We start from the raw sequence: 27,551 nt of genomic DNA on the forward strand, positions 1-27,551 counted from the left end.
CATCCGGATAAGGGATTTGGCCGGATACGGGAGACTCAATGCTTTATACATGTACATATACATACACGTGTACTGATGTAACCCATTGTAGTACCACATGTAGTAATGTGTATACTGCAACCTTTTCATTGTTACACTCAGTAACAGACCCCAAAATAGAGGTTCGTGTTTGCAAGAATGAAATCATTTTCTTTTATAAATTCTTGGAATGATTTACCTAAATAATTATTAAGAAATGTATCAAGTAGATCTTGAAAATAAACCGTACTCGGCAAAGTCGACTGTAGATCGCCATTGTTAGATTGAGTTGGGAATCCCCCTTTCCTCCCGTAATTATTAAAAAAAAAATCACGGCAGGATTGCGTCCGTATAATAGAGAGATCCGGATAAAGGGAGGCCGGATAAGAGAGGTTCAACTGTAGTAGGAGACGGAGCTGTTGCTGCTGTCTTCTCATCACTTGCCAGCGATGTATGGCACGTCCATCTCGCGCTCGATGCCAACGTACTTCAACGCATCCGTGGGACCGTATCTGCAAATATTGAAAAGAGCAGCGAATTACGAAATACTGTAAAACGAGGAATGTTCGCGCGCATTTTAGTTTCGCGAGAGCCAAGATTCGCGAAATTAAAATGCACGCAAAAGTTCTTACCTACACTATATGCATTGGATGCCAGAGGCAATTCGTGAAAATTTCATGCCATGAAAAAGGCTGTTGGCTCCAATTCGTGAAAATTTCATGCCGCAAATAAATATCGTGTTTTACAGTAAGACTTTAGAAGAAATTTCCCACTCCCCCCCCCCCCCCCCCTCCCTTGAAGTTATTGGCACATCAAATACAGTATAACATGCTTCTTGGTGTTGATAGGATGTAAAATGCATGACCTGAAACAAGACTAGGGAGTCTGTTGAAGAAGGTGTAAATACTCACTCCTGAGTGATACACGCCACTAAAAACTAAAACAAAACAACATGGCTACCTGTTGAATAAAGGAAGCCAATGAAGCTGCAAGATTATTGCCTGAGTATATTGAGTCCAGCATCCACACCAATATCCTGATAATGCTAATCTATGTGTGCACTTTTGACTTGTGATACAACTTTCACTTGCTTGCTTTTTTTCTATTTCCTATTTTTCCCCAATTTCTAAAGTCCACTTGGATATGGAGAGGAGTTGAACTCAAAGTGCCTCATTACCACGGCTCCACATACAGTGGACTCCCGTTATAACGAAGTCCTCGGGACCGGCAGTTTTCTTTCGTTATATCGAACTTTCGTTATAACTGAACAAGTAAACAATAAAATAACATAGGGAGGATAATGTTGCAGCCTGAATTTTCATTTACGTTATAACAAGAGTGCACTGTACTCATTCGCAGATTGCTAGCTCCTGCTGGAGGGCCCACCCAGTTTCCAGCAGTGCCATAAGAGAAGCAATAGAGCATCAAAGCACCACTCACTCTGACGTACTGACATATTTGCCCTGCCAAAAGTTCGTGTCTGAAAATCTGTCGAGTCACTCACCTGTAGTCGAAGAAGAGCTCATCACCAACCTGAATGTTGCGCTTCGCGAAGATCCCGATGCGGTGGTCGCCGTTCACCATCATCACTGAAATCCACAGAGAAAAACATGTTGGGAATGACACTTTTTCCTGAACATATTTTGTTCAAATTAATTAAATTCTTGGTTGGTTTTATTGAAGCTAATTGACAAATTGCCCTGTGTGGACATAAAAAGAGGTCAATGGAAGAATTTCATTAATTTGAATAAATACACACTATTTGCTGCATGCTGTAAGAATTAAAACCACCACTGGCTGTTGGGTGGAAGCTCCGTGGTCTAGTGGATAAGACGCCTGTCCAGTGATCAGGTCAGGAGGTCGTCGGTTCGAACCTTGCCCGAGTATGTAAGCCCATGGTTTTTATCATGACTACTACTCTACATATGTTGTTGTTGTTGTTGTGTTTTAAAATCTAAGAGAGGGTGTATTGTCAGTTCTAGTACTCTACAAAAGGAATGTTGGGATGTGTTTTGATGGAGGGGCAACCCAACATAGAAAGCAAAAAAATGAACAGATTAACAATAAAAATGTGGCTATGTGTTTTCAATAACCTTTCAGCAGTAATGGAAACTAGTAGGTCGTCGCTGGGGCGACAAGACCTCGTATCTACAAAAAGTCAAATGTTCAGGAGAGCAGAAAAACATGGCAGCCAAAGCACTGTATCAAATGGGAGAGCCTTTCCTTTGACATGCTGTGGTGGCTTCATTTTAGGGATAAGACAGCTAGGATTTGGACAGGACATCACTTAACCAACTATCTGACCACTAATCAAATAATGTCACTTTCACCAAAATTTCAGATACGAGGTATTGTCACCCCAGCGACGATGTGTACGAGGGCAAATTAACAGAAACATAAAATGTTGTACACAACATAATTATATCGCATAGTCCACTGGTAAACTAAGCCTAGCCTTGCCTCACATGAAATATGCTGTTATTCACACATATGCATATCTATTCCTGTCAAACAAGTTCATTTGAACAAAATATGCCTGCAACAGTGGTGTAAGAACTTGTGCTTCACTGAATGCATACAGTACTGGTACAAATGCAGTCTCAGCCTGTTTGTAACATCATTTTTAAATACTGAGGGCAAGTTATGGTGTGACTCAAGACACATATAATAAATTCCTCGTAGAATAGGAAGGATTCAACTTCTGATTTCCGTTAACCCTTTTGTGCTGGGGCACTTAACTTTAACTAGCCACGGTTTTATTATCAGCATGCAGCTAATTCCTCCAACTTCACCAAATCGTAGCTTTAATGGCCAGCCCATTTAGGAACAATAATGTACCTCGGTCCAACAGGACGGCCATGGTTACACCATAGGGACTAAAGGGGATTAGCTAATCTCTGTTCACGAGCAATTAGTTTCAGGTGATCCGTGCCATTTGATGAAGATAGGGTTTGATCGAACAGCCGCTCAAAGGGGGAAAAGATCTCACTCCTACATCATCCTGATTTATTGAGGGGGACTGTACAATCACTCAAGTACTGAAATCATTTTAACCATGAGCTGTGGCAGTTTATACAACACCTAAAAAGAATATAGCTATTCAACTGGTCGATTGTCCGTTATGTGACATTCAGTTAAAAGTACCATCGCAAGCTGTAACTGTCAGCCGTGCAATTTTGTTTAATAAAAATGGATAGCGCAAGGCTGACGTCACCCATTTCCATTGGTTCCCGTGTTAAACTCACGATTGACTCGAAGTTTTTGTTCCATTGCACGGCTCTGATGTCACAATAAACAAACATTTGCTGCGTGCACTCAACAATTACAAGCGTGCTTACAAGCGCATACTTTTGTCACTCATTTTTGTAAACAACTTCAATGTTTCGCGTACATACGTACGCAGTGACTGTGACTGTGCATCTACTCATTCGTCTTTCACGGAAATGGTTGCCATTTCTGTGCTAAATTCAAGAATCTGTGCGGACCACATCTGTTGACGTTCGAGGTGTTGTATAAAACAAACAGAGTATTGTCTTTACTCCTGCAATGGAACAAGATACTGCACTTGGTGAAAGTTGAGGAGCACTATTCAACTCGGCTTTGCCTTGTTGAATAAAGCGCCTCTATCTTTCACCTCGTGCGAAATCTTGTACCACGGCACTCATGACCATTCACTATTTGTATAATATCGAACCCTGTGAAGGTCAGAATGAGGGACATGTGCATAACTCAGAGGAAAAGAGACTGAGGGTACAACATGATGAGATGGGAAATTTCACGAATCTATACTTCTTTGCGCATCTGTATTTCTGGTGTGCACTGGTGTGCGCATCGCGGAGTGAAGTGGGGAAAGAAATGTTACCTTTGGCAAAACAATTTGGATTGTTCGAGTGGTTGGCAAAGCGAATCTTGTTGCCCTTCCTCGTCGCATCGACGACAAAGTCTGAAAAAAGAAAGGTGGAAAGAATAGATGAGGAGGAATTATTATAAGCCATGCATGAAAAAACAAAATAGTTGCTTCTTATCCAATACTGAGCCTGCCAACAAATCTGCATTGCCAAATGGTAATCTGAGTCACAAAGCAAAGAATACTGAGTATTTTTGTTTTCAATATACCTTTGCAGAAAAAAGTTTCAGGCATGAAATATTGGTGGAATTTGCTGATACTTTGGTGATATGCAGGAGATTTTGTTTAGGGACAAAATTTGGGGACTAGGATATAAGAAAATTAAGGAATCCACAAATTTTCTTCAGAGTTTTTCTTTGCGGGACTGTACATTGCTATCTACTTTATCTCATCCATCTCCTGCTTTCGAAATGACGCACATTTTCACCTGTTGAAGACTAGTTCTGAAAATATGCATGCAGGTGTCTATGGGAGACATGATATAACATCATCACTAAAAAAACCACTAAGACAATAACGCTCAAATAATTCGCTCGACGGAAAAAACAATACTGCCATATGCACTAGTAAGGGTAATCAGCAGTAAAGGAATATCATGATAAATGCATGAATAGAAAATAACTAGAAATGTCGCTACAGCGACTGGTTATACCCCCACCAAACAACATTTCATAAGCTTTGGTCAAAACAACATTTCATAAGCTTTGGTCAAAAAACTGAGGAAGTAGTTAAATCCGCAAGATCTTTCCTTGATCTTCTGCCATTAATATGCCGTTACCATGGCAACGTACTTTCGGGTACTGTCGAAAAATGCGTCTTGCACATCTACAACCAAAGGCACACATCTGTACCAAGTTTCATGGAAATTGGGCAAAAACTGAGGAAGTAGTTTGCAACACAAAATTTTCCATCATTTTGGCTCATAATATGTGAGCTGTTACCATGGCAACATACTTTTTGTCACTGTCAAGAAATGTGTCATGCTGACCTATATCCTAAGACAAACATTCAATATGAATTCCATGAGAATTGGAAGAACACTGATGAAGCAGTTTTGCCATGAAGCATTTTGCCCTATATTTTACCAATAACATGCCGTTACCATGGCAACACACTTTTTGCCACTGCGGAAATATGTGTCTTGCACATTAATATATTCAGATGAACATCTGTACCTAATTTCATAAAAATTGATCAAAAACTGTGGGAGGAGTTTACGACGCAAGATTTGTACCCATTTTTGCCCATAATATGCCGTTACCATGGCAACGTACTTTTGGGTACTGTCAAAAAATACGTCTTGCACATCTACAACCCAAGGCACACATCTGTGCCAAGTTTTATGGGAATCGGTTGAAAACTGAGGAAGTAGTTCGCGACGCAAGATTTGCAATGGACCGACCGCCCGACCGTCCGCTGATTCCTATATACCCCCTTCAAACTTCGTTTGGCGGGGGTATAATAAGGAATGACAAAGTGCCGACATACATTTACAAAAAACAATGTTCAGAAAATGATGGCTGTAAGATGCGACTCACCGTTGTTGAGGTTGAAGAGGAAGCTGCACATATATTTGTCGTAGACTTTGCCTCGTCGATCCGCCTCCTCCTGGGATATTATCTGTGCAAGATAGACATTGAGACAATGAGATTTTAATAAAAGAGTGGTAGTCTTGGTTCAGATGGGGCTGCAGGTCTCCAATTTGTGTGTGTGTGTGTGTGTGTGTGTTTAATAGATAATGAGAAACCTCTTATGAAATATGAAAGAACATGTAATTCTTAGAGGCATTCACAGTTTAATTGATGAACATAATTCACATTTGAGGTGACTTAACACCAGACATTGCCCATAGCACTGTTTTAAGAAATACCCAAATGTTCATGGGAATAAAAAAATTAAAAAAATGGTAAAAATTATATGAAATAGCCTATGAGACTCAGACTGACAAACACATAAAAACACATGGGCACACACACCTACATGTAGCCATTCATAAAAAAAAAAAGCACCATCACATATTACAATGTACGTATATGGACGATGCACCTATTCATACACGAACACCCAGAGACCGATTGAGTACTGTACATCCTAACGGCTATCAGCAGCGAGTGAGTGAACATTGTTAACAAGGTGCATTATCGTGTCAAATGCCAGAAGTACAACTTGTAGATGGCGAAGTCACATACCACGAAGAGATTAGTCGGGAAATGACCAAATGACACCATTTGATGTAATGCCCGGGGCTGACGTGCACTCACCTCACCACAGTACTCGGAGATGAACTCGTTCTTGGCGACAGAGTCCGTGATGTAGATGCCCCACCCGGCAACGTCTGATGGGGCGAGGAGGAGATGCTGCACCAAAGAGGAGAAAAACAATCAACAAACTGGTTCTCCTCTCTTCAATCAACTTTCCATGACAAATAAACTTACTTTGTGCACTTCTCCTGACATCTATGACCTGTTATCTTTACTGAAAGCTAACAGGCAATCAAGTCTACAGTCACAGTACAGAATGGTACAAAAGTCACTTTGGGAGGAATCTGTCATTGCCAAAAAATAAAAATGAAAATCTTTTCCACATGAGTGCGGAGACAGCTTCGAAGGGAGGAACAAAATTTTTGAAGTATCGAGAAACAATACTGTCCATTCACGTCAATCGTTTGCCCTTTATCCAAGTATTTTCGCTGTTAGATTCATGTATTACTCAGTAACATAGTTCACATCAGTCTGTGCTATATTCATGGATGAGAAAGGAATGTAGAAATCAAATTAAAACAAATCAAATGTATTCCTTACCCGTTTCCATCCCCTCTGAAGACTGACGTTCTTGCAAGAGATGCTTTCACTGGTTGATTTCTCAGTGAACACACCTGAACAGGATAGATGGTGGGAGAGATAGTGTGAGGAAAATTAAGCCACAGGATGATTCTTTGCAGTAGAACAATAAGTAAAATAAGTGTAGTGAGTTACAAAATCTTGCAAAAAAAAAAGAAGAGAAAAAACATATAAGAAAGAAATTATTGCAGTGCATGCCTATGCCACACAACTTTCCTCAAAGCATATGTCAGAAAAATGCAGGCGTATATATTTCATCTAAGCATGTGAGAAAACTTGTCTCTCATTTATGTCTCCATTGTAAAGTGATTCTGTACAAAGTCAGCTACCAAGTTCTACAATATAATGAAATCTATCACTTGATAACTTGCTGCAACTACACAGGTGTCAAATTCATGTTATCTTGGTTCATTTCCGTCAAATCTGTATCAAATTCACGAGTATTTGGGGAGTGCATGCTTGCGAGTGTGTGTGTGGATAGATGCCTTTCTATTTCTCGAGCTGACACGGCCACAGAAGGGCCAAAGCTGCTGATCACCAACAGCCGACAGCCACTCACTCGCCCCACAGGTCTGGCAGAGGTCCGGGTCACACTCCCTAACAGCCAGGTAGCAGGGACACTGCTTCGTGTTGCACTGGGCCTTGCAGCGACACCCCGGGAAACGGTTCTGGCCTGACAAAAGAACACAACGACGACGATAACAAAAAACAGAAATAACACCTATTGCAATAACATCAAGAGAGTCAACAGGTGCAATTAATACTGATGGGACCACTGAGGTACGGTGATTAAGGTATTAGACACGAAAACAGAAACTTCCCACTTCAAATCCCGCCCACTGCATAAAACATCCTTCTTGGATGGTTTTTTTTTTCTTGATTTGACAGTGCAAGTCAGATCATCAGTACTGATCTCCAATATCTCCACTCTATCCCTTGAACAGGGAAGATAAGACTTCCTGTGTCACAAAGTTCAAGTAAAGTCATCAAGATATCGATGTAGATTTTGATTCATCCAGGTAGTATGATAAACGCGCGTAAATTAAATCTGTTCGAATGGACTTACTTATGAAAATCACAGAGAGAACAGTTTGGTGAATGCTCGCCAGCCAGACAGAGCTGAAGAAGTGACTCGGACGAGCCACGAAACTGTTCTCTCCGTGATTTTCACAAGAATTTACACGCTTTTAGAGTCATCAAGGTATACTAATGTGGAAATGCAAATACTTCAAACAATTACGGCTCTATTTCCCAGACAAATAATAATTCATTGTGCATGAGAGACTTTACAAGTACTTATCTATGAATAAATCATCGCCTTATTTCACAACAATTTGGGTTTCACAAAAACCATTCAACCACACTTTAATACTCTGCTTCATGCCACGGAAATTCTATCTTGTTTGTGGCCGTGGGATGGAGCCCCCCCCCCCCCCCCAATTTTTTGCATAATATATAGAATACATATGGTGTAGCCACATGCCCCCACCCCCTTATTTTATCATCTGTTACTTGTATCATTCTCAGGCAAGTTTCATCCAAATCCGTTGATCACTTTTTGAGTTATTTTGCACACAGACAAACAAACAAACCAACAAACCAACGATAATGAAAACATAACCTCCTCCCTTGGCGGAGGTAACAACTCAGCAGGAGTATGTGTATCTTAAGCAAAGTTTTAACAAATTTATCACACCAGTGCTTGCACCCTCTTTATATGCTAACAAACAAGGAGAAAAAAAAAATCCTGCAGTGGTCTGATGCACACTACACAGCTCACACTGACCCCCGTAGCTTTAAATTTATTGTCACCAGATAAATTGATTCTACTCAAAGCTATTATGATTTACCCAATTTTCCTCCTTGTTTCTGTCCAAATCAAACTACCACTCTTATGCAAAATTTTGCCCAAAACCAATCAAGTAGATTTTGTAGATCACACGCTTCAAACAATTCACCTAGCACTTTCAAATGCTGTAATGTTCACAGAAGCAAGAAAACTTAAAAAGGAATATTCTTATATACAAATTTACATTCATAAGATGAAATAATAATTACCTGTTATGAGATTTCTTCAATTTTCTTTTTCTGATTGCACTGTCACCAAAGAGAATGTCAAACTAATGAATAATCTATCCTGTTTGTTTGTCTTAGTATATGTCATCAACCTAGCCTTAAACATGATAATTGTCTGCATCCTATACAATTGATCTTTTTGTGTACAACTATCAAACATTAACCTTCATTTTATTGTGTTACAGAAAGGGGGCATCTTGCTTTACACAAGCAATCAGATCCCTCCAGACATAACTAGTCTCATGGTATTGTCTAACTACTTAAATAAGCATGGACTGAATTGGTTAGGGCAAAAAACAAAAACAAAACAGAGTGTGTGTGGGTGTGGTGAAACACTGGCCATATAGACTTACAATCTGGACTGCACTGGCAGAATTTTTCACAGAAGGTCTGAAGCATGGCGCAGGTGCATTCGGAGTCGCACGGCTTGCCCGGGTGGTCGCAAGGCTGGTAGTTGTAGACGTGAGTTGAAGAATTTTCTGTTCACAGACACAATAGGGGAAAAGGGGGCATCAATTATCACCATTCCTACTCACTGGGCTTTTGTGAATGCCCAGTGGACCAGGGCTCAAATTACTCTATACAAGATCTTGGAGACAAGACAGCTAGACTGACATGATAATTTCTGTGGTGATGCAAGAAAAGTGTATCCTCTTTTTTTTTTTTTTGTCATAAAATTATTGAAACGTGTACCATATATATATACATAAGACTTTACACTAACTATGTAAACCAACATTACCATCGAACACATGTGTATGGTACATGTATGCTATTATGATGACGGGATAGCAAAATGTAATTCTAAGTTCTACAAGATCTCCATTTAAGTACAAATCAAAATACGCCTAATTCACCAATGTGGAGCAACCTATTACTCACTGCAAATTGACCTTCAAATGCCACATCCAATCATCAAAATTTCAAGCGATTGAAAGTCGTGACAGGGGCCCGACAGAGTGGAGCTGGTCATTTTTGTCCGAAACCAGTCAAATACAGTACTGAGAACATTTACGAACTTTATCATTCCTGGCTGATGGATCGAGGATTGTATGCAGACAGTGCAGAAATGAAATCTTTCCTTGAATAAGGAAGCACAAAACAAAAAACAAAAAAGCAACAACATGTCAAAGAACCTGATGATAGGCCAAGTTTCTAGCCAAGCAGTAACTATACACAGCCAAGTTACTGTATGAATAGCGACAGGGCTGTACCGAAGCAGCCCACAACACAGATCAAGCTCAGAGCGAATTTTACGATTGCGTTGAGTTTTGATACTTGACATCATTTTTTTGTCACCTCAAACTCATTAAGTGTAATCTTCATTAATGACACTACATTGCTATGTTATCGATATTGAAATACACATTTCACAACTTACCGAAAATGAAGATTATATGCAGCATGTGTGAATGGTACATCTGATTATCCAGAGTTCACACGATCTGAATGCACTTTTAAAGGTCACGCTGTCGACCGTGCTGCTACCAAAGAGCGCACGCACGCAAAAGATCACTGCACTTCCAGCCACGCATGCGCGCGCATAATTTGAATTCTGCAACGATGAACCCCGACAGTCGGGGATTGCGCTAGAAAGTGCCATTTTTTTGTTCCATGGACTTATCGCGAGGGCTCTCTATGGACTTATGTACCTTCTGTAATATAAGCATTCACTTTATGTGAGTAACGTATACATTTCTATCAGTAACGTAACTGTAGTTGTCTTGTGGTTTCCCGATGTGATGGCGAGGCCCCGTCTGGTCGGGCTAGCCAAGCAGTTGCATATCAACACTCACCTTTCTTGAGCTGTATTTTCCTGCTGTGCATAGACCACAACCTGCATTAAAGAGATATAGAAATATCTATTTATTAATATATGCATTTTTTTTTCCTTCACATAGTCGGTGGCGGTAGTAGGGGAGACTTGAGGCTGCCAGATAAGATTCAACATAAGTTGTAGCATTGTCCAAAAGTCCTCCCCATTGTCAGCACCTACAATTGTGCGTTGAGTGGGCCACTTTGCCGAGGCTGAGCACATCTTGAAATATGGGGACGTGATTTTCTTTCAAGAGACAGGAAAAAGGTTAATTAGCAGAAGTTGTATCACAGTTATACTCTGAATTAACCAGGTGTCTTCAGTTACGTGTATGCAGAGGTGATGAACATTTCACATGAAAGCATTGTACAATTACACAAAATTTCATCACAACTGCACTGTGTCCTGGAGAGGTGCCTTTAAAAGGAACTTCAAAAGAATTATGACATATTGTATCTGTGGACAAGGCTAATCACTTTCCACAAAAGTTACACAGATACAGACACAGACATACACACGGACACAAATAGAGAAACAGACACAAACAGACACACATCTAGACATGGACACACACACAAATTAACACAAGCAGACACACACGCACATATACACACACAAATAGATACAGACAAAAACAGACACACATCCAGATATAGACACACTCACAAGATAAACACAGACACAGACATAGACACAGACAGAAAAATAGATACAAACATACACAGACAAAAACGCTGACACAAAGAGACACACAAACAGACACACAAATACAGACACAGATACAGAGAAGGAGACACATGACATAGACACTGCAAAACATGTACAGACACAGACATAAATAAAAAAAAAAAACAAGGAAAAGTAGAAATTACGCGGTGCGTAATATATATCCCCGCCAGAAGTAGCATTTTGTAGCAAAATGTACAATATAGGTGAAAAATCAAGGTCAAAGGTCAAAGAAGTCAAAGGTAAAAATTCTGTGTAGAAGTTTTGAAGCCCTCACCTAGTGCCATCATATATAGCAAACGGAATCGAAATCGGGTTAGAAATGGCGAAGGAGTAGCATTTTGTAGCAAAATGTACAATACAGGTCAAAAATCAAGGTCAAAGGTCAAAGAAGTCAAAGGTCAAAATTCTGTGTAGAAGTTCTGAAGCCCTCACCTAGTGCCATCACATAAAGCAAACGGAATCGAAATCAGGTTAGAAATGGCAAAGGAGTAGCATTTTGTAGCAAAATGTACAATATAGGTCAAAGGTCAAGGTCAAAGGTCACAACTGAAATTCTGTGTAGAAGTTTCAAAGCTCCCATGTAGTGCTATCATATACTGTACGAGCTGAAATTTTCGCGAATTGCTACTTTGCGGACATTTTCGCGTGTTGTTAATTTCGCGGTTGCGTGGGTCTACCTGAACTTAGTTATTCGCGCGATGTTATTTTCGCGTGTTGTTATTTTCGCGGTTCAAAGGCGATTCGCGAAAATAAAACCACCGCGAAAATTTCAGCTCGTACAGTAAAGCAAACAGAATAAAAATTGGCTCATAAATGACAGAGAAGTAGCAAATTGAACATTTTGATCACACACGGACGCACACACGGACGCACACACGGACAGACGGACACACACATGTACGGAGCCCGTTTCATAGTCCCCTGCTCGAACTCGTTCCGCGGGGACAACAAACAGACACAGACATGAATATACACAGAAAAACAGACAACGGCACAGACAAACACAAACACAGACACACACAAACACACATACGAAAAGGGGAGAAAGAATGCTTACTTCTGCTTTCTCTTCTTCTTCCGCGGCGGAGTTGTATGTTCCGGAGACAGCTCCACAACCTCTCCTTCCTTCGTGGCAAACTCGGCCACCTGGGACGGAACGAAAATCGGCAGACACACAAACAGACGAGAAATAGTAAGGAGCTGTAGCTAGAGAAACTGAATTTGATAAGGATGGCTGATCACATCATTTTCTGAGTCAGAAATTAACTTCATTTCCCAACAGAAAATCCGTAAGTCACCTTGTTACAAACCCCCCCCCCCCAAAAAAAAAAACAATGCCCACAAGCATATAGATTTATGAATGTGAACATGAAGCCGACCACAGAACATTAATGACAAAAACAATCACTTTATTAAGATGATATGATCAAAATCAGCTAAAATCCTCTCAGAAGAGGGCGAGATAAAAATTTTTTTGAACAGATTATGGAGACAACGTCTCCCGTCTCACCTGAGCACAAGTTTTGGTCTTTATCAACTTGGCCATGGTGCAGTAGTTGTTGTAGTACACTGTCCTCAGTACACGGAACAGCGACATCTCTCGCCCCACCCACTCCTCTGTTGTCATGACTACCGTATCCGCTGGGAGGCTGTCATTGCTGCTACTCTCTGGCTCTGCAAGAGAGAGGAAAAAGACACTGTATGTGACTGCTCAAGAGTCAATTTTTACTTCCTACTTGATGCAAATGCAGAATACCAATACAAAAAAAAAGTAAAGTTGGACGTCGCTACAAAGAGCATCATTTATTCTGGACTTATTGTAATAATGATGGTAAGGATGAAAGATGATGATGGTAAAGGTAATGATGATAATTATAATCATCATCATTATAATCATAATCATAATCATATGGCACACCAGAGCTTCAAGACAAATACAGCCCTGATTAAAGTTCCCTGTACTACCCCTTGATGACATGCTTTAAACGAATTGTAGAAAACCTCTTTACTACAGAGGCCTTACAAACAATGAAACTCCATGGGCACAACACTGCACTTCATTGTTTCCAAGAATTCTTCTGATTTCTACAGCCTTTTCACCAAAGCTTTCATTCCACATCACAACAGGCATCAACATTTACGCTCAATCGACGTTCATAATTATCATAATCAATAATTTCACTGTAGCCGTCATCTACGCAGCAACCCTGTCAACTGCCATCATCATCATCCTCACCGCCACTGTCCCCAGCATCACAGACATAAACTCCATGGCACCCACCTATAAACGGTTTGTCAAAAGCCGGGAACTCTGGGTCCACTTCGCCGAGGAACTTGGTCGGGGTGCTAGTGTTGGACCGAGCTCCAGCCAGCTTCTTGTGACTCGGGCGGAAGGGGGAGCCCTTGCTCTTGTCCGCAACGGGCCCCGGAAGTTCTGGAATGATGTACTCTTGCTGCACACAGGAAAACAAACGTTTTACTGTAAAACACGATATTTTCGCGGCATGAAATTTTCGTGAATTGAAGCCGACGACCTTTTTCATGGCATGAAATTTTCGCGAGATGCCTCTAACATTCAATGCATATACATGTAGTGTAGACAAGAACTCTCATGTGCACCTTAATTTCACAAATCTTGGCTCTCGTGAAATTTGCAAAATTAAAATGCACACGAACATTCCTCATTTTACAGTATATGTGACCACTCAAAATGCCACTCTTATAAAGTTGCAGGCAGTGTCGCTGGGAAAACTGCAAAATTTAGATGAACTGGCTGAAATTTAAGGAATGTGATTACTGGTTCAAAAATTAAAAGCCCAATAGCTTAACTACCTCTTGTGTGAATATCGCTGATAAGCACATCCCCCTGGAATGCTCTCTCTTCCGATAGGGACAGATGTCTGGAAACTAATTGCCAATGAAAAGGGATTGCCTAATCCCGATACATCCCCATCATGTCACCATGGCCTTCCTGGTTAGACTGAGGCACCTCTTATGCCTGGGCACATTGGCCAACTCTCAACTGAAATCAAATTGCAGTTTCTGACACAGCATAAAATTCTGATTACACTCGGACATGGGTTTTTTTTCATAACACACTCCTGTGTTGTCTCAGAACTTATACAAAAATTTTCAACAATATGTGTCATTTAAGAAATGAGACATGATGGTAAATATGTGCCCCTTGATAATGGGAAACCAGATGTACATGAAACAAGATTTTTTTTTTTTACCTTATCCCCATAGAATATATGTGACCCGCTACAACAAAAGGATCGGAAAGTCAGGGAAGAACAATTTTCTGAAACTGACATGACATTATTCCGATACTCTTGCGCTAAAATTTCATATATAACTCCAATCATACAAGTACTCAGTTGCGGAGATATCGATGATTTTACAAGCACATGTCGAGTGGTTGAAGAAATCAGCATTTTATGATCAACAGGAGGCAAGACAGTTTCCACCTCTTGACAATAGAAGGCATGCCCCTAGCAGCGTTCGCGATGTTCATTCAAGCTTAGTGCCAGCAGTCTACGCATGACCAATCAGCAACACATACCACACACTGACCAATAAGATCACTCCCTTATTGCTAGGGGCGGAGTCTAGCTGCGGCACTAAGGCCAAGTCTCCGGACACGTTCCTGTTCCATTGAAAGTCAGAAAATCATGGCCCCAAAAAACCCTAATTTCTTGCCTTTCCTTTGATCATTTAGCTTCAAAATTTTGGCAGATGATAGATGACACATTAGACTACAAAATTATGCCAAAAACAAAAACCTGATCATTTTGACTGATTTTGATGATCTGACTTCATACTCGATTTTCTCGGCTCAGCCGTCAGCGACTTTAGGATCCCTTTGTTGTGGCGGGTCACATATAGGCTTACTTTGTGCATGAAGCAGTTAGGTCCACACGGCTCCGTTCCCTGGCGAAACTCCTTGTTCTTGGGCTTGGTTTGACTCGGTGTCGGGTGGTACGCTGTTTGAGAAAGACAATCATACACAGACACACAAACTGTGAGTGAGAGTTTTTAACCTGTTGAGGACGAACTACTTTTGCTATAACACACATTTCCCATAGACATCTACCCAAGTATACTCGGGACTAGTCTTCAACAGGTTATGATACAGCAAATCCGAAGCTTAAAGTCATCCAACAATACCTGCCAAATTCTGAGTGCCCACGAATGCTGCAAGACTCACTGTGAGCTCCAAAATTCGACACAATCCTTGTCAAGTACTCAAAGCTCTGTTGCTTTTGAACGGGAATAGTAAGGAAAAAATCACTCAGTCAATGCAACAAGAACAAACCTTTATCTTTCCCCAAAAATATCAAGATAGAAAAGTTGCACAATATTTTGATATTGAACATATATGGGTATTATACCATATATGTGATACCACTCAAGTGATTTTTATGTTTGTTCCAATAAAATTTTGCCACACATCATTCCTGTAAAAGAAAACCCTAATTTTTGATGCATATTATGAAAACAATAGGAGTTCATGGAGATCCACTTTGGTGTTTTCTGTTTTCTTTCCAGTCCCCTGATACTACTTTAGTCTTAACACAAGAGGGCGACATCACTCACGGTGCAGGAAGCAGTCGTACTTGTAGCAGCGGCGACAGAAGAGGGTGTGAAAGGAGTGCATCGTCTCATCCCGTGGCACCGACTTGGCGTTGGGTCCGTCAATATTGGGCGTGCACTCTGGAGGCAAGATGTTTGGATCCTGGCGTTCTGTTAACTCACGATACCTGTGTTGTGCGGTATTTTTGGATACACTATAATCAGATTCCGGGTATTTTGAATCTTTACTGCAATGCATCTTTAATGCATCTACTGAGTGGGTGCCTACATGTGGATATATTAAGGACAGGAGTTAGAGAATGGACTCATAGTTTTACGGTTTTAGAAATAACATTTACGCCAGATAACAAATTAGTTGGTTTTATTGGTGTCCATAATTCAGCATTAAAATGTACAAGAATGTTTTCAAGACAGGAAATTTTTGAATGTTAATTCAGAAGAATAGTACCCTTTTTCATGTACGCAAGGATAGCATTTGAGAATATTATATCAATGACAAATTTTACTGTAAGAAATAATTGTATGCTGTATGTGTTTCAGAAAAATTGGTATTTGCCTAGACACTTGTTTTCTTGATATGTAGTGTGATGATGTGCTGAGGCATGACAATTCATTCCTTGTTTCAAAAGCACCTTGATAAATAGAAATATTAACATGTCCATTTGTTTGGATAAATATTCTACTTATGATATACTAATAATAAACATCTCAGTGGGAGAGATCACAGAGAAATTATTTCAAATCATTTTAATTATTCGAATGATATGAATTTACCTTCATCAACACCATTTTAAATCATGCTACATCTGGAAAAGGGCAATAAACAAATCAAATGGATCTGTCTTGCACGTGGACTCCTCCTCTCCTCAAAATACAGGTGACTGGGAGCCTTGTAAGTTAGCTACATTACCACCTCACCCAGTTTGGTCGCTCCCAATATCACCATTTTGCAAAATCATGTGAAACTCTAAAAGTTCATGAACTTTCTCACTTTACATCAGAGTTTGATGAACCTTCTACCACTGAGTTCATCTCAGCAACTTTCATTTATTGAAGCTGATTCAAACATGGTGTTGAAAAAAACAATCAACACAGTGGAGTAGAATTTCATTCGCAAAAAAAGATGAAAAAAAAAAATCTGAATAGCTTCCTCCATCTCACCTTTCCTTGAGTTCTTCTGTCGATCCTCTGTCTGGGAACATGCTGGCGATGGCCTGGAAGACAATATCCTGGGGAAACTCTGTCGCCATCTTGTCGCCCGCCTCCTCCTGATTATCGGCACAAACATCACCAGCCACGTCGCAAGGTAAAGCTGTCAAGATTTGATATCTTACGCTGGTCACAGGATTCACAAATTCATGATACAAAATACTGTATACGCCGAATATTTCACAAGGTTTTTATTTTTGCGTATTTCGCGAGTCAGGTGCTATTCGCGAAATCAAAGACACGCGACAATATTGACCCTGATCCCGATGTGAATGTGACGTACGCATGTACACTGGCTTCTCCGTTCAGTACAGGACTCCACGATCGCGAATTTAACCACTCGCGAAATCGTCGGGAATTCCTGATTCGCGAAAATTTAGACTTGTGATATATATGGCGCATACAGTAAGTCATGGCATGGGATCTATTTTCACATTTTTACAAGTTATTCTGTCTATTAGGAAATACTTAGTATAAACTGCACTCCCATTATAACAAACATAGTTATAACAAAATTCTCGTTACAACAAAATAAAAAATTCAGACCCTAGAATTACTGTCTATATATCTTTGCACACTTTATTGTTCAGCTATAATGGCATTTTGACATAACGCAAGAAAACTGTCGGTCCTTAGGCAGGGCTCGACACTAACGGTGGCCCGGTGGCCCGGTGGCCCAGGGCCACCAAAAACGCACGTCGGGCCACCAAAATTTCAGAAATGAAGAATTTGGTGGCCTGATCGGGCCACCAAAAAAGGTCGGATGTTTACCTTTGGGCCACCAAAAATAAAAGTTAGTGTGGAACCCTGCCTTAGGACTTTGTTATAGTGGGAGTCGCTTGTACAAACATCAATATGATAATGCAAGGCACCTATCAAAATCAAAACATGCGCCATTTTGAAACACAATTTATCAAGAGCAGGGCTGCAAACATTTCATGAATAAAAATTCAGGGAGATTTCATAGAGCAATTGGGGAGATACTTGGGCAATACATGCATTTTACGGGGAGGGGGGGGGATCTATGAATCAAGAAGATTTACAAATTCTCTCTTCTAGATATGAAAGAGATGTTGGAAAGAAGACTCCTACACAATCAGGGAATCTCCAAAGCTCTACAGAAGTCCACAGACAATGAACAACCGCTGGCAAGTCAAAATAATGACTGGATGATAAAAACAAGTCTTCACATCATATGTCTGGCAATCACTTAGCTTGTTGAAGACTAGTTCAGAGTACTGGAATCCAAGAAATATTTGCAAATTGGAGCCAATAGCTTTTTTCGTGGCATGATTCTTTTTTTTTTTTTTTGGCAACTGCCACTAGCATCGATGCTTTATAGTGTATAGTGTATCTTTATCTTTTAATTTCCTGAATCTTGGCTCTCACAGAATTCGCAAAATTAAAATGCATACAAAAATTTGCGGTCTTACAGTATACTCGGGGCAGGTGTCCTATGGGAAATGTGTGATGTAGTAAAATCAGCTCATCCTCAAATGGATAATGTGATCACTCCAGAAAATAATGCTTCACGTATCTTTGCTCTTTTCAAATCTTCTTGGATTCTACATACCGCTCTCGACTTCTTGCTGCATCGTCGACATGAGCTCCGTGGTAGCAACGCTCTTCACCAATTCAACGAAGACCTCGTCATCGATGAAGCCGCCCTCTGGGGATGACGGGGGGACAGAATACAAATGAAAATTAGGACTGTTCGACTGCAGAGCTGTTTTAGTCTGCATTTCTTTTCTTTTCTTTTTTTTTAATGTGCAAAGTGTACCTTGAGTGAAAAGCATTTTCATATCTGGGCAATTAAATACACCACTGTATTTTGTTGCCTACATTACAACATTCGTGGAAGCAGCCCTTATGTGTGACGAAGTTAACTGCTCTTGTTTGGGCAGAGCTATTGTATTTACTCGGCAGTGCGTTTGTTATGAAACAAAAATGCACAGATGATAATAAAAATAAATTAAACCTGTGTCCTTTAGCTTCTGGAAGTTCACATGACCACTGTCACACAGTAGATCTTGCCTCAAAACTCTGGCATCTGTCTAAATTATAAACTGCACTACCATTGATGGGATTAATTTCTTTCACCGTTGCTTGAGCCAAACTGCACCACAACACGACTGCTTGGAGTACCTTATATTAGGATTGCCATCACACCAACAATAAAAACCTTAACACCTTGCAATCCTCTTACTAAAACCAACTTGCATATCTGATGCCTGAATGTAAGTATACCACCGCTGCTAGAACTAGCATAACACCAATGTTGTAGGGACAAAATTGCATTGCTGTTGCTTGAACAGAAGTACATGTACATATTCTCGTTGCAACTGCACTAAATGATTCCACTCCTATCTTCGTAAACAACTAGTAATTGGGCAAAGCAAACAAAACACTCAAACAAACCAGAAAAGAGCACCACCCTTGCCACTGAACCTGAATCCTACCTCTGTCTCCGTGCACCTTCCCGTCATAGTTCTTGATGAGCTCTTCGATGAATGTTTGTTCCTGTTCCAAGACCTCATCACCCATGTATGGGATGTTGTGGAGAACAGTCTCATCCTCAACCTGAAAGATGAAGTTGTATCTCCCATTAGAAAAGAGCAAATATTTTTCGCGAAACTTTTCAGCAGATGCATTCATGTGGAGAAATTGGGTCTGCGAAATCTTGAGAACATTGCATCCTGCATGTCGATTCACAGCCATTATGATTGATCTACCCAGGTACACACAAACTTAACTGGGCATTGAATTGTGGCAGTGCAGTGGTCTGGTGGACTGAATACTGCTTTGAATGAGAGGGTTCTGTGTTCCATTCCTGCCTAAGTTCACCTGTCTTTGAGAGTAAAGCCTGCCACACACTATACGATCCGACCAGTCGTACGACCTTAAGACCGGAAGTGTGACGTCACCAGCCTTGCCAGTTTCAGTCATACGACTGGGTCTTATTGCCAGTCGTAGAGATTTGACATGTTGAATTTCCACGACCGGTCGTGGGCTTTTCAGCCAATCATGATACAGTAAAATGCAAGCACACGCAGTGCACACTGTGTGCGTTTTAATACTCATTGGTAAAATGCACTGAAGACAGAACAGTCGTAAGCCTACTCGTAAGGTCAGGTCGTATAGTGTGCGTTGGCAGATCATACAACTCGGTCTTATGGTGTTAAGATCGTATAGTGGTGAGTCGTATAGTGTGCGGCGGGCTTAAGTGATGGTACTGAAGTTTGGGGGCAGTGCAGACACAAAGTGGATATCTCTTTGCACTTACCATGAAGTTCTGCTGAAGCGGGGCCCAGGTGTAGACACAAGGCACGGAACTGACCCCATTGAGAGTGTAGAGAGGTGCTGTCTGCGTCTGCTTATTGTTGCCAATTTCTATGGTGCACTGTGATAAAGAGAAAATGAAACATTGCCCTCTTGGCACATTCAGGTTTCTTTACCCATTATGCACTCTGGCACTTACGAGCATAACTCAATAAGCCTTTTTCATCAGCGTTCAGTTAGTCCATCCAAACTTGACCTACGTGTAAAGTTCACAAGCGCACTGAGGTGCAGCAATGTGCCTCAGTGAAGGACTGCCAAAGTGACACAAAAGTGGGTGCGGGAATTGGGTAGTCTTTACTAATTGAAAATTGGTGTCAAGATATCTCTGCCATTTGATGAACAAAGCACAGAAAGATTCAAAAACTGTCAACCTTTAGAAGCCAAGATCTTCACACTATGCTTGCTGGGGTGTAGAAAATATATTGATTGTGAGTGTTCATTATTCATGGGGATGAAAAGTAGAGTGTAGGGCTAAACAGGAATGACATTAATTAATGGGGGGGGGGGGGTGTTACAATTGTACTGTAGGTTTGTCCGATAATAGTTTCATTTCCTGAGACAGTACATGGTGATTCAGCAAATTCAAAACATTCCGTAAAACACATCAGTGATAGTTTGCGTAAAAGTGGTTTATAAAATCTTAAGTGATGAACTTACTGGTCCACAATATTCAATGTTGAATCAGGACCCACTTTAGTGGGAACACTGCGAAAGTGCAATGAAATTCAACATACCCTAATCAAGTTTTTAAGCATTTTTCAGAGCTTGATCAGGACCACAATCTGCGTAACAAGAACTTTCTTTCTTTTTTTTTTGAAAAGTGTGGAAGACAAGAAAGGTTGAAAGATGGGAAAGAGAAAAGGTAAAGTTAAGGGAAGTGCTGAGGATAGGAAAGGGGAATGATAAGTTGGTTGTGTTATAATCTATGGGTGTTCATACCCTCCTTGTGATGGGAAGCTGGTCAAAAGAAGCTGCTGTGTGGATGGACTGGTACGGCCTCTCCTGGTGCTTCTTCTCCTCCACTTCTGTCTTCTCCTCAATGTTCTTTCTGTTGCTGGCCCAGATTGTCTGAAATAGTTATTTGCAAAATGCCCTTCAGCTGCCATAATACTCAGATACAACATAACACTTGCCATGACATCGGATTCTCGGGTCAAAGTGTGACTCAACACAATGTTCAAGATGGCATAGTAAACCTTTGTGTTCTCCAGGTGTCATTTGGCACAGAAAACCCCTAGGATTTTACACACTGTCGAAAGTCCCTGGCTCAGAAAGACTTGATTCTTCTGGAACATCACACAAGCAGATTGGAATAGGCTTCATTAGTTTAAAATGCTTCCATGAAATAATGTTGTAACCACAATATGTCAAATAAATATGGTGATACTCCTACATCAACATTTAGTGAAATAATATGAATCATTCAGATTCCATAACTTTCTTTTTTGTAAATCTCAAGTATAAATTTGATTGCAAATGTTAATACTATGCTCTTCAGTTTCATATAACTGAAATTAACTAGGACATTGTGCTGAAGGCATTCATCACAAATATCTGAATACAAGCACTCAAACAAAGAAACAAACAAAGTCTGCTTTGGCAGAAATAATAGTCATTATAAGTGCCCACTCAGTTACAAAAATATGGAAAAAAAAATATGCATTTGATAAACGTTACATCACTTGTTACCATATGAAGAGCACTGCAAAAACTAAGTGAGGAAATCTGTGTGCTCACCACCAGTGATATCAACTATCACATCAAAAGGAAAGGGAAAATCTGAACAAGCAACCTTATGACAGCTGATTTTAAATCTCACAGGCCACATGAACATATCAGTGACTTCACTTGAAGTACAGTTATGTCTTGAAGGCACAAAGACATGGACACTTGTTACAACAAAGGAAGCTGTGAGGCCTACAGTCTACATGCACTTTGTTTGGAGCACAATCTTACATTACCATTATCCCACATCATGACATCCAATCACTCAAATGTCAGTCTTATGGGGTGTTGCAAGAAAGTTGCAATTGCAAATAATTACTAATTTTGAAACAACCATTCTGATTGGCTCAGGGTCTGCCCTATTAAGAAGACATGCATGCAACAATCATTTTGATTGGCCAGTGACAATCAGTTGCAAGTTGCAATTGATTGCAACTTTCTTGCAACCAAGTCTTAGAAATTTTACACGGGTTTTTATTTTGTCATATTTGTGCTTAGTACACATATCTTGAAAACAAAAGGTGAGAGACGGTTATGAACATTTTGACATTCTTCCAGCAATGTGCTGTTTGAAAGTGTGAACGGTGATGTAAATGAGGAAGAGAGGTTTTGCGGTAACACCATTGTCGTGCAACCGCAAACCTCTCTTCCTCAGTATTGTAAAGTCTTTAAAGTCTTTGTGCAAACATGGAAGAATCAACTGACTTATCATAGCACATACAAACCAACTAGTGATACGAAGGTTTGAAAAAAAAAGGAGGCAAATTTGCACATTATTATCATATGACAACAAAACCATTGTTAATCTCTCTGTCCAGTGAAGCTCAGTTTGCTGTAGCTACGACTTATATAGTACGAGCTGTGGTTCCAAATGAAAATGGAGCTGAATCTTGACACCCTTTTCCTCTCTGTGTCTCTTTTTGAAAAGCAATTTTGAGTTCCCCTGTATTTTTGCTGCATGGGAAAGAGCGCTGGGTCGAACAATGTGATCAGCAACACTCACCCGGACTTCTTCGGCCCTCTTGAATCTTTTCAGCTGCCGCAGCCTCATGTACTCGGACTTAACCTTGCGCTTCAGCTCAGTCATGGTGTTCCTTGAGGCAGCGCTCTTCTCAGCCGTCTTCTCCACCTTCTCTGGTGTTGCTGTGGCCGATCTGGCCCCACTGGAGGAAGCCATGAGGTTGCTAGAATCTTTTGTTGGTGTGTGTGTTTTAAATGGAATAAAAAATTGGATAAAAGCATTCTAAACAAAGCCAGAAAGCACTCATAAATGAATCATTGGCACTGGAATGATCTTGTACATTGACTGTTTATGACTGATACGATTAATTTACAGATGTCTACATTTAAGAGATAGAAGTTAGAAATACTGTACAAGCTGAAATTTTTGTGGTGGTTTTATTTTCACAAATCGCCTTTAAACCGCGAAAATAACAACGCGCAAAAACAAAAACACGCAAGACCCTCGCAACCGCGAAATTAACAACACGCGAAAATGTCCTCAAGTAGCAATTCGCAAAAATATCTGTACGCAAAAATTTCAACTCGTACAGTACTCTAATGTTTGTGTACATACACCATTTTTTAGAACCATATGTGGTGCAATTAAAGTTCGTACAAAGACTCCAAAAGAGTACATTGTTGTGATTTGTAACTTTCGTCATATAGATCTAATGTTAGAACTATGATTTTTAAACCAATGACCTGTGCATTACATTGTAGGGTCTATGTTTGTGTGAAATTCCTCACGGACTAGAGCTTTTCTACCCTCCCAAAGCCAGTAAAGCTTGCCACACAAACTACGAATAACACAATAAGAAGTAGAAAGCATTCCAGTTCTACTTTTCTAGTCCGATTAAAACTCAGTTTTTGTCAAAAGAAATAGATGCGTGTGTAATAAAAAAAAAAAAAAAAAAAATCAGTGTGAACTTGCGACCATATATCTGATGTGAGATAGATGAGAAGTGAAGAGAAGACCTCATGAGCACTGCAGGGAGAGAGTCTCTTGAGTACCCCAGAGGTGCTCATGAGGGGGAGAGCGCCTTGTGAGACGGAGACCCCCTCACAAACGGATTTCCTGGACTGACTTTCTTACTTTCCTGCCTGGAAAACTGCCAGACACTACGCTGGAAATGGTGCAATGAAATAATTGGGTTCTACTCCAACAAAGCTTAACCTGTTCCTAAATAACAGTGGATGCATATTTCAAGCACTGATAAACATGATGAATTACTTAGACAAGTCCAACCAAGTTAGATTAGAGTGGGGCCAGGCCCAGGTCCAGAACCACCATGCACCACCAGCTACAAGACCACCAAGTTCACTTTAGCCAGGATTTTGCATCAGTAACAGTGTGAATTGTCAATTGAAGGAGGCAGAAAAAGAAACTTGCCATTTAAACTTTAAAGTAATAAAAACATTGAATTGAATTGAATTGAATTGAAAAGGTGTTTTATTCATCAATATCTATCGCAGCCCGGAATCGTTAACAGATGGCCATGAATACAGTACATTAAAAATACTCACAAAATACAGTGTAGCAATGAAAAAAAAAATACATAACGACAACGTTAGAACAAAGGGTCAGCATTGCACAATGAGATCAACCTATAGACCGTAATACAAAACAACTTAATCTTAAACATTGCACAATGAGATTAACCTATACAAAACAAAAACAGGAAATTACAAATACAATATCCATGATGATTACCAGGTATCAAAAAATAAATTGAGTTTATGTTAATTATGTATGCCGGTCATTTATGATGTTGTGTTGTTATAGTCTAGTATGTACCGTTACATGTGCAGTTTAGGTCAATGTTGCCTCACTTTCACAAATAACATGTTGAAATGCAACAAAATTTCGTGGCCAAATCGTGATATCGGTCCCCTCTCGTTCAGTTCAATTCTGCGTGTGCGTTTCCACTATACACCCTGGCCCCTCTAACCAATAATGCTAACGTTATGTGTGAAGTCTATGGAGGTTGAAAGAAGTGCCCCGGCTATGACGAAATGAATGGCGGTGAATGGAGTGGTGGACTATTTCGCGATAATGCCAATTTCGTTTTAGTCTGAACACGAAGCTATAGTTGTAAATAGTAGCTCCATGACCATGGTCTCACTCTCACTCAGCCACTGCCTAACACTGAACAGTTAGGTCTAGGATCTAACGTTAAATAAATAGGTCGGGATTTACGAAGGATACAGTTTCCTCGCGTTAGTTGCATGGAAAACTGCACGTGGGACTACAACATCTCGATGGTATGACTCTCGACGACTCGAGGCACGAGTCCACCGGCAAACTCTATAGCATAAAAACGACTAGGGCCTAGTAAAGATTCTCACATTATCCTAAGCTAATGGCAGTCTCGAGAAGTTTGATAATATGAGTAAAATAATTTTTCCTTACCAATAGCTTCAAACAGACTGCGCTCTCTTGATCTTACCTACAGAAAAAAGGTCAGCATTGACGTACATGTACAATGTACATGTACATGTGTACACCAGTACCATGTCAAAGAGTATAGAGCGCACGCAGTGGCGTGCGCTTCTATACTCTTTGATGTACACGTACTATACTAGAATCTCGTACTACACGCATTCGCGATCGCACGCTCATTATTTTTATTCAATCACAACGCGGGAATTAATCCTCAATTCACTAGTCTGTAAACGTAGCTGGCGCTTTAACATAAAAAGAAAAGAAAAAACAAGGCACAACAAAACAAAACAGAATAAAACAAAACAAAACAAAACAAAACAAAACAAAAACAAAAAAGAGAAGAGAGAGAAAAACAAAATTGAGCGGATTCTTCCAAAAACCTCAAAAATGCAACAGGAGAGGTATTTCATTTCTTTATTAAGTTTACAAAACGAAACAGAAGAAAGAAAGCAAAACAATACAAACAGAAAAACACATAAAAATCTACACAAAATAACCATGACAGGTTGCTGACTACCCACAATTGATCCAGCCCCCCCCCCCCCCTTCCCCGACCCATACTCACGCCCACGGTCAGCCATGAGCATGCATAGGTCCTACAGTTACTAGTAGTATTCTTACTACAATATACCCGTGATTCTTAGAACCCCCCCCCCCCCCCCGTTAGGACTAATGGAAATGGGTTAGAATTTTGGCCCCTATAGCGCCCTATGCCGTGGGACGCCATCAAAATTACTCCTCTGTCACAGCTTCAAAAAGGGAATCTATAACAAAATTACCCCCTAAATGAAGGAAGAGAGTCGCGATATGTCCACACTTTTAGCACTCTTGCACGGACAGGAATATCTTTTGGGGACCTTCTCATACTGGATATTATTTGGAAACACACAAATTCTCTATAACTATAGGCCTAAGAGGTCCTTTAATCCAAAAATGAAAAAGAGTGGGTTCGTTAATCCAAATGGTTCTTATTCAGAAATGAAAGGGCGTTCAGTTGCCACTAAAACCAAACTGTTCGAAGCACCTTAATGCCTTTCTCATTCTCAGCCGTTGGAATAAGGTTCGTTGTCCCGAAAGTTAAAGTTAGTCCGAAACCTGTAGTGTACGGTGCGTACTAACGAACCTTCGGAATTTAGGAATAACGAACTGTAACCGTCCAAGGATGTGACGGTGCAATGATTGAGAACAGTTCAACAAATCCCTCGAATGTCCCTGTCACACTTTACCGGATAAGGTAAACGTAATTATGAGAAACGAATTCCGATATCCGTTAAAATGCGTTTCATGTCCATTTTATCCTTTGGTTCGACGTTTATCTTCCGGTGATTTTCGTCAAAAAACCGTGTGCATGCACAAAGTTTTTTCCTCGCCAAAACGAATAGCGCGATGCGACCCTTGTCCGATAGTTGCACGTTTTCTCCAGGGTACTGTACTTTGCCGTTTTTAACTCATTTCCATCCGCGAGGCTTCTTTTAAAGTCCGTTGCTGCAAGAGACGGAACGGATGGCACGGCTGTGTACAGCACATCAAACGCATGTAACGGATGACAGGACGGCTATTAGTGATGGTGACAGCATATCTACAGGATGTCTACAGCACATCCACACAATATGAACAGGGCATGACGCTGATGTTTATCGAATATGTACCCGCCTTGCTGCAACTGACTCCTAAGAGCATAAACGTCGTAGGACCTCGCTCTTCTCATGTAATGCCTTTATGTCGTGATGAACTCCCACCCCGGCTCTATAAGGGACATCGATATCTACAGCTAGGGCAGCCCTACTGCAGGAAAATTCGAATCTGCAGAATGCCAACATGGCCCTCAAGAAGTATATTGCCGCCTGGAGGAGG

At 40.5% G+C, this 27,551-nt stretch overlaps 1 protein-coding gene across 1 annotated transcript; it reads right to left on the reverse strand.

The window, feature by feature from the left end:
• Positions 1–419: 419 nt before the first annotated feature.
• Positions 420–25,731, reverse strand: LOC140245455 (histone-lysine N-methyltransferase EZH2-like). Its single transcript, XM_072325033.1, has 21 exons — positions 25,665–25,731; positions 23,256–23,443; positions 21,467–21,595; positions 20,472–20,588; positions 19,648–19,768; positions 18,762–18,857; positions 17,141–17,291; positions 15,983–16,146; positions 15,278–15,369; positions 13,668–13,839; positions 12,897–13,060; positions 12,444–12,532; positions 10,638–10,678; positions 9,195–9,320; positions 7,325–7,438; positions 6,727–6,800; positions 6,187–6,282; positions 5,464–5,545; positions 3,881–3,961; positions 1,523–1,607; positions 420–530 (listed from the first exon to the last, which is right to left on the reverse strand). The coding sequence occupies exons 2-21, from the start codon at positions 23,427–23,429 to the stop codon at positions 455–457; spliced, it is 2,244 nt and encodes a 747-aa protein (XP_072181134.1). The 5' UTR covers positions 23,430–23,443; positions 25,665–25,731; the 3' UTR covers positions 420–454.
• Between the last annotated feature and the right edge of the window lie 1,820 nt (positions 25,732–27,551).

Source organism: Diadema setosum, chromosome 22 (genome assembly GCF_964275005.1).
Source record: "Diadema setosum chromosome 22, eeDiaSeto1, whole genome shotgun sequence".
In the NCBI taxonomy this organism is placed as follows: Eukaryota; Metazoa; Echinodermata; class Echinoidea; order Diadematoida; family Diadematidae; genus Diadema; species Diadema setosum.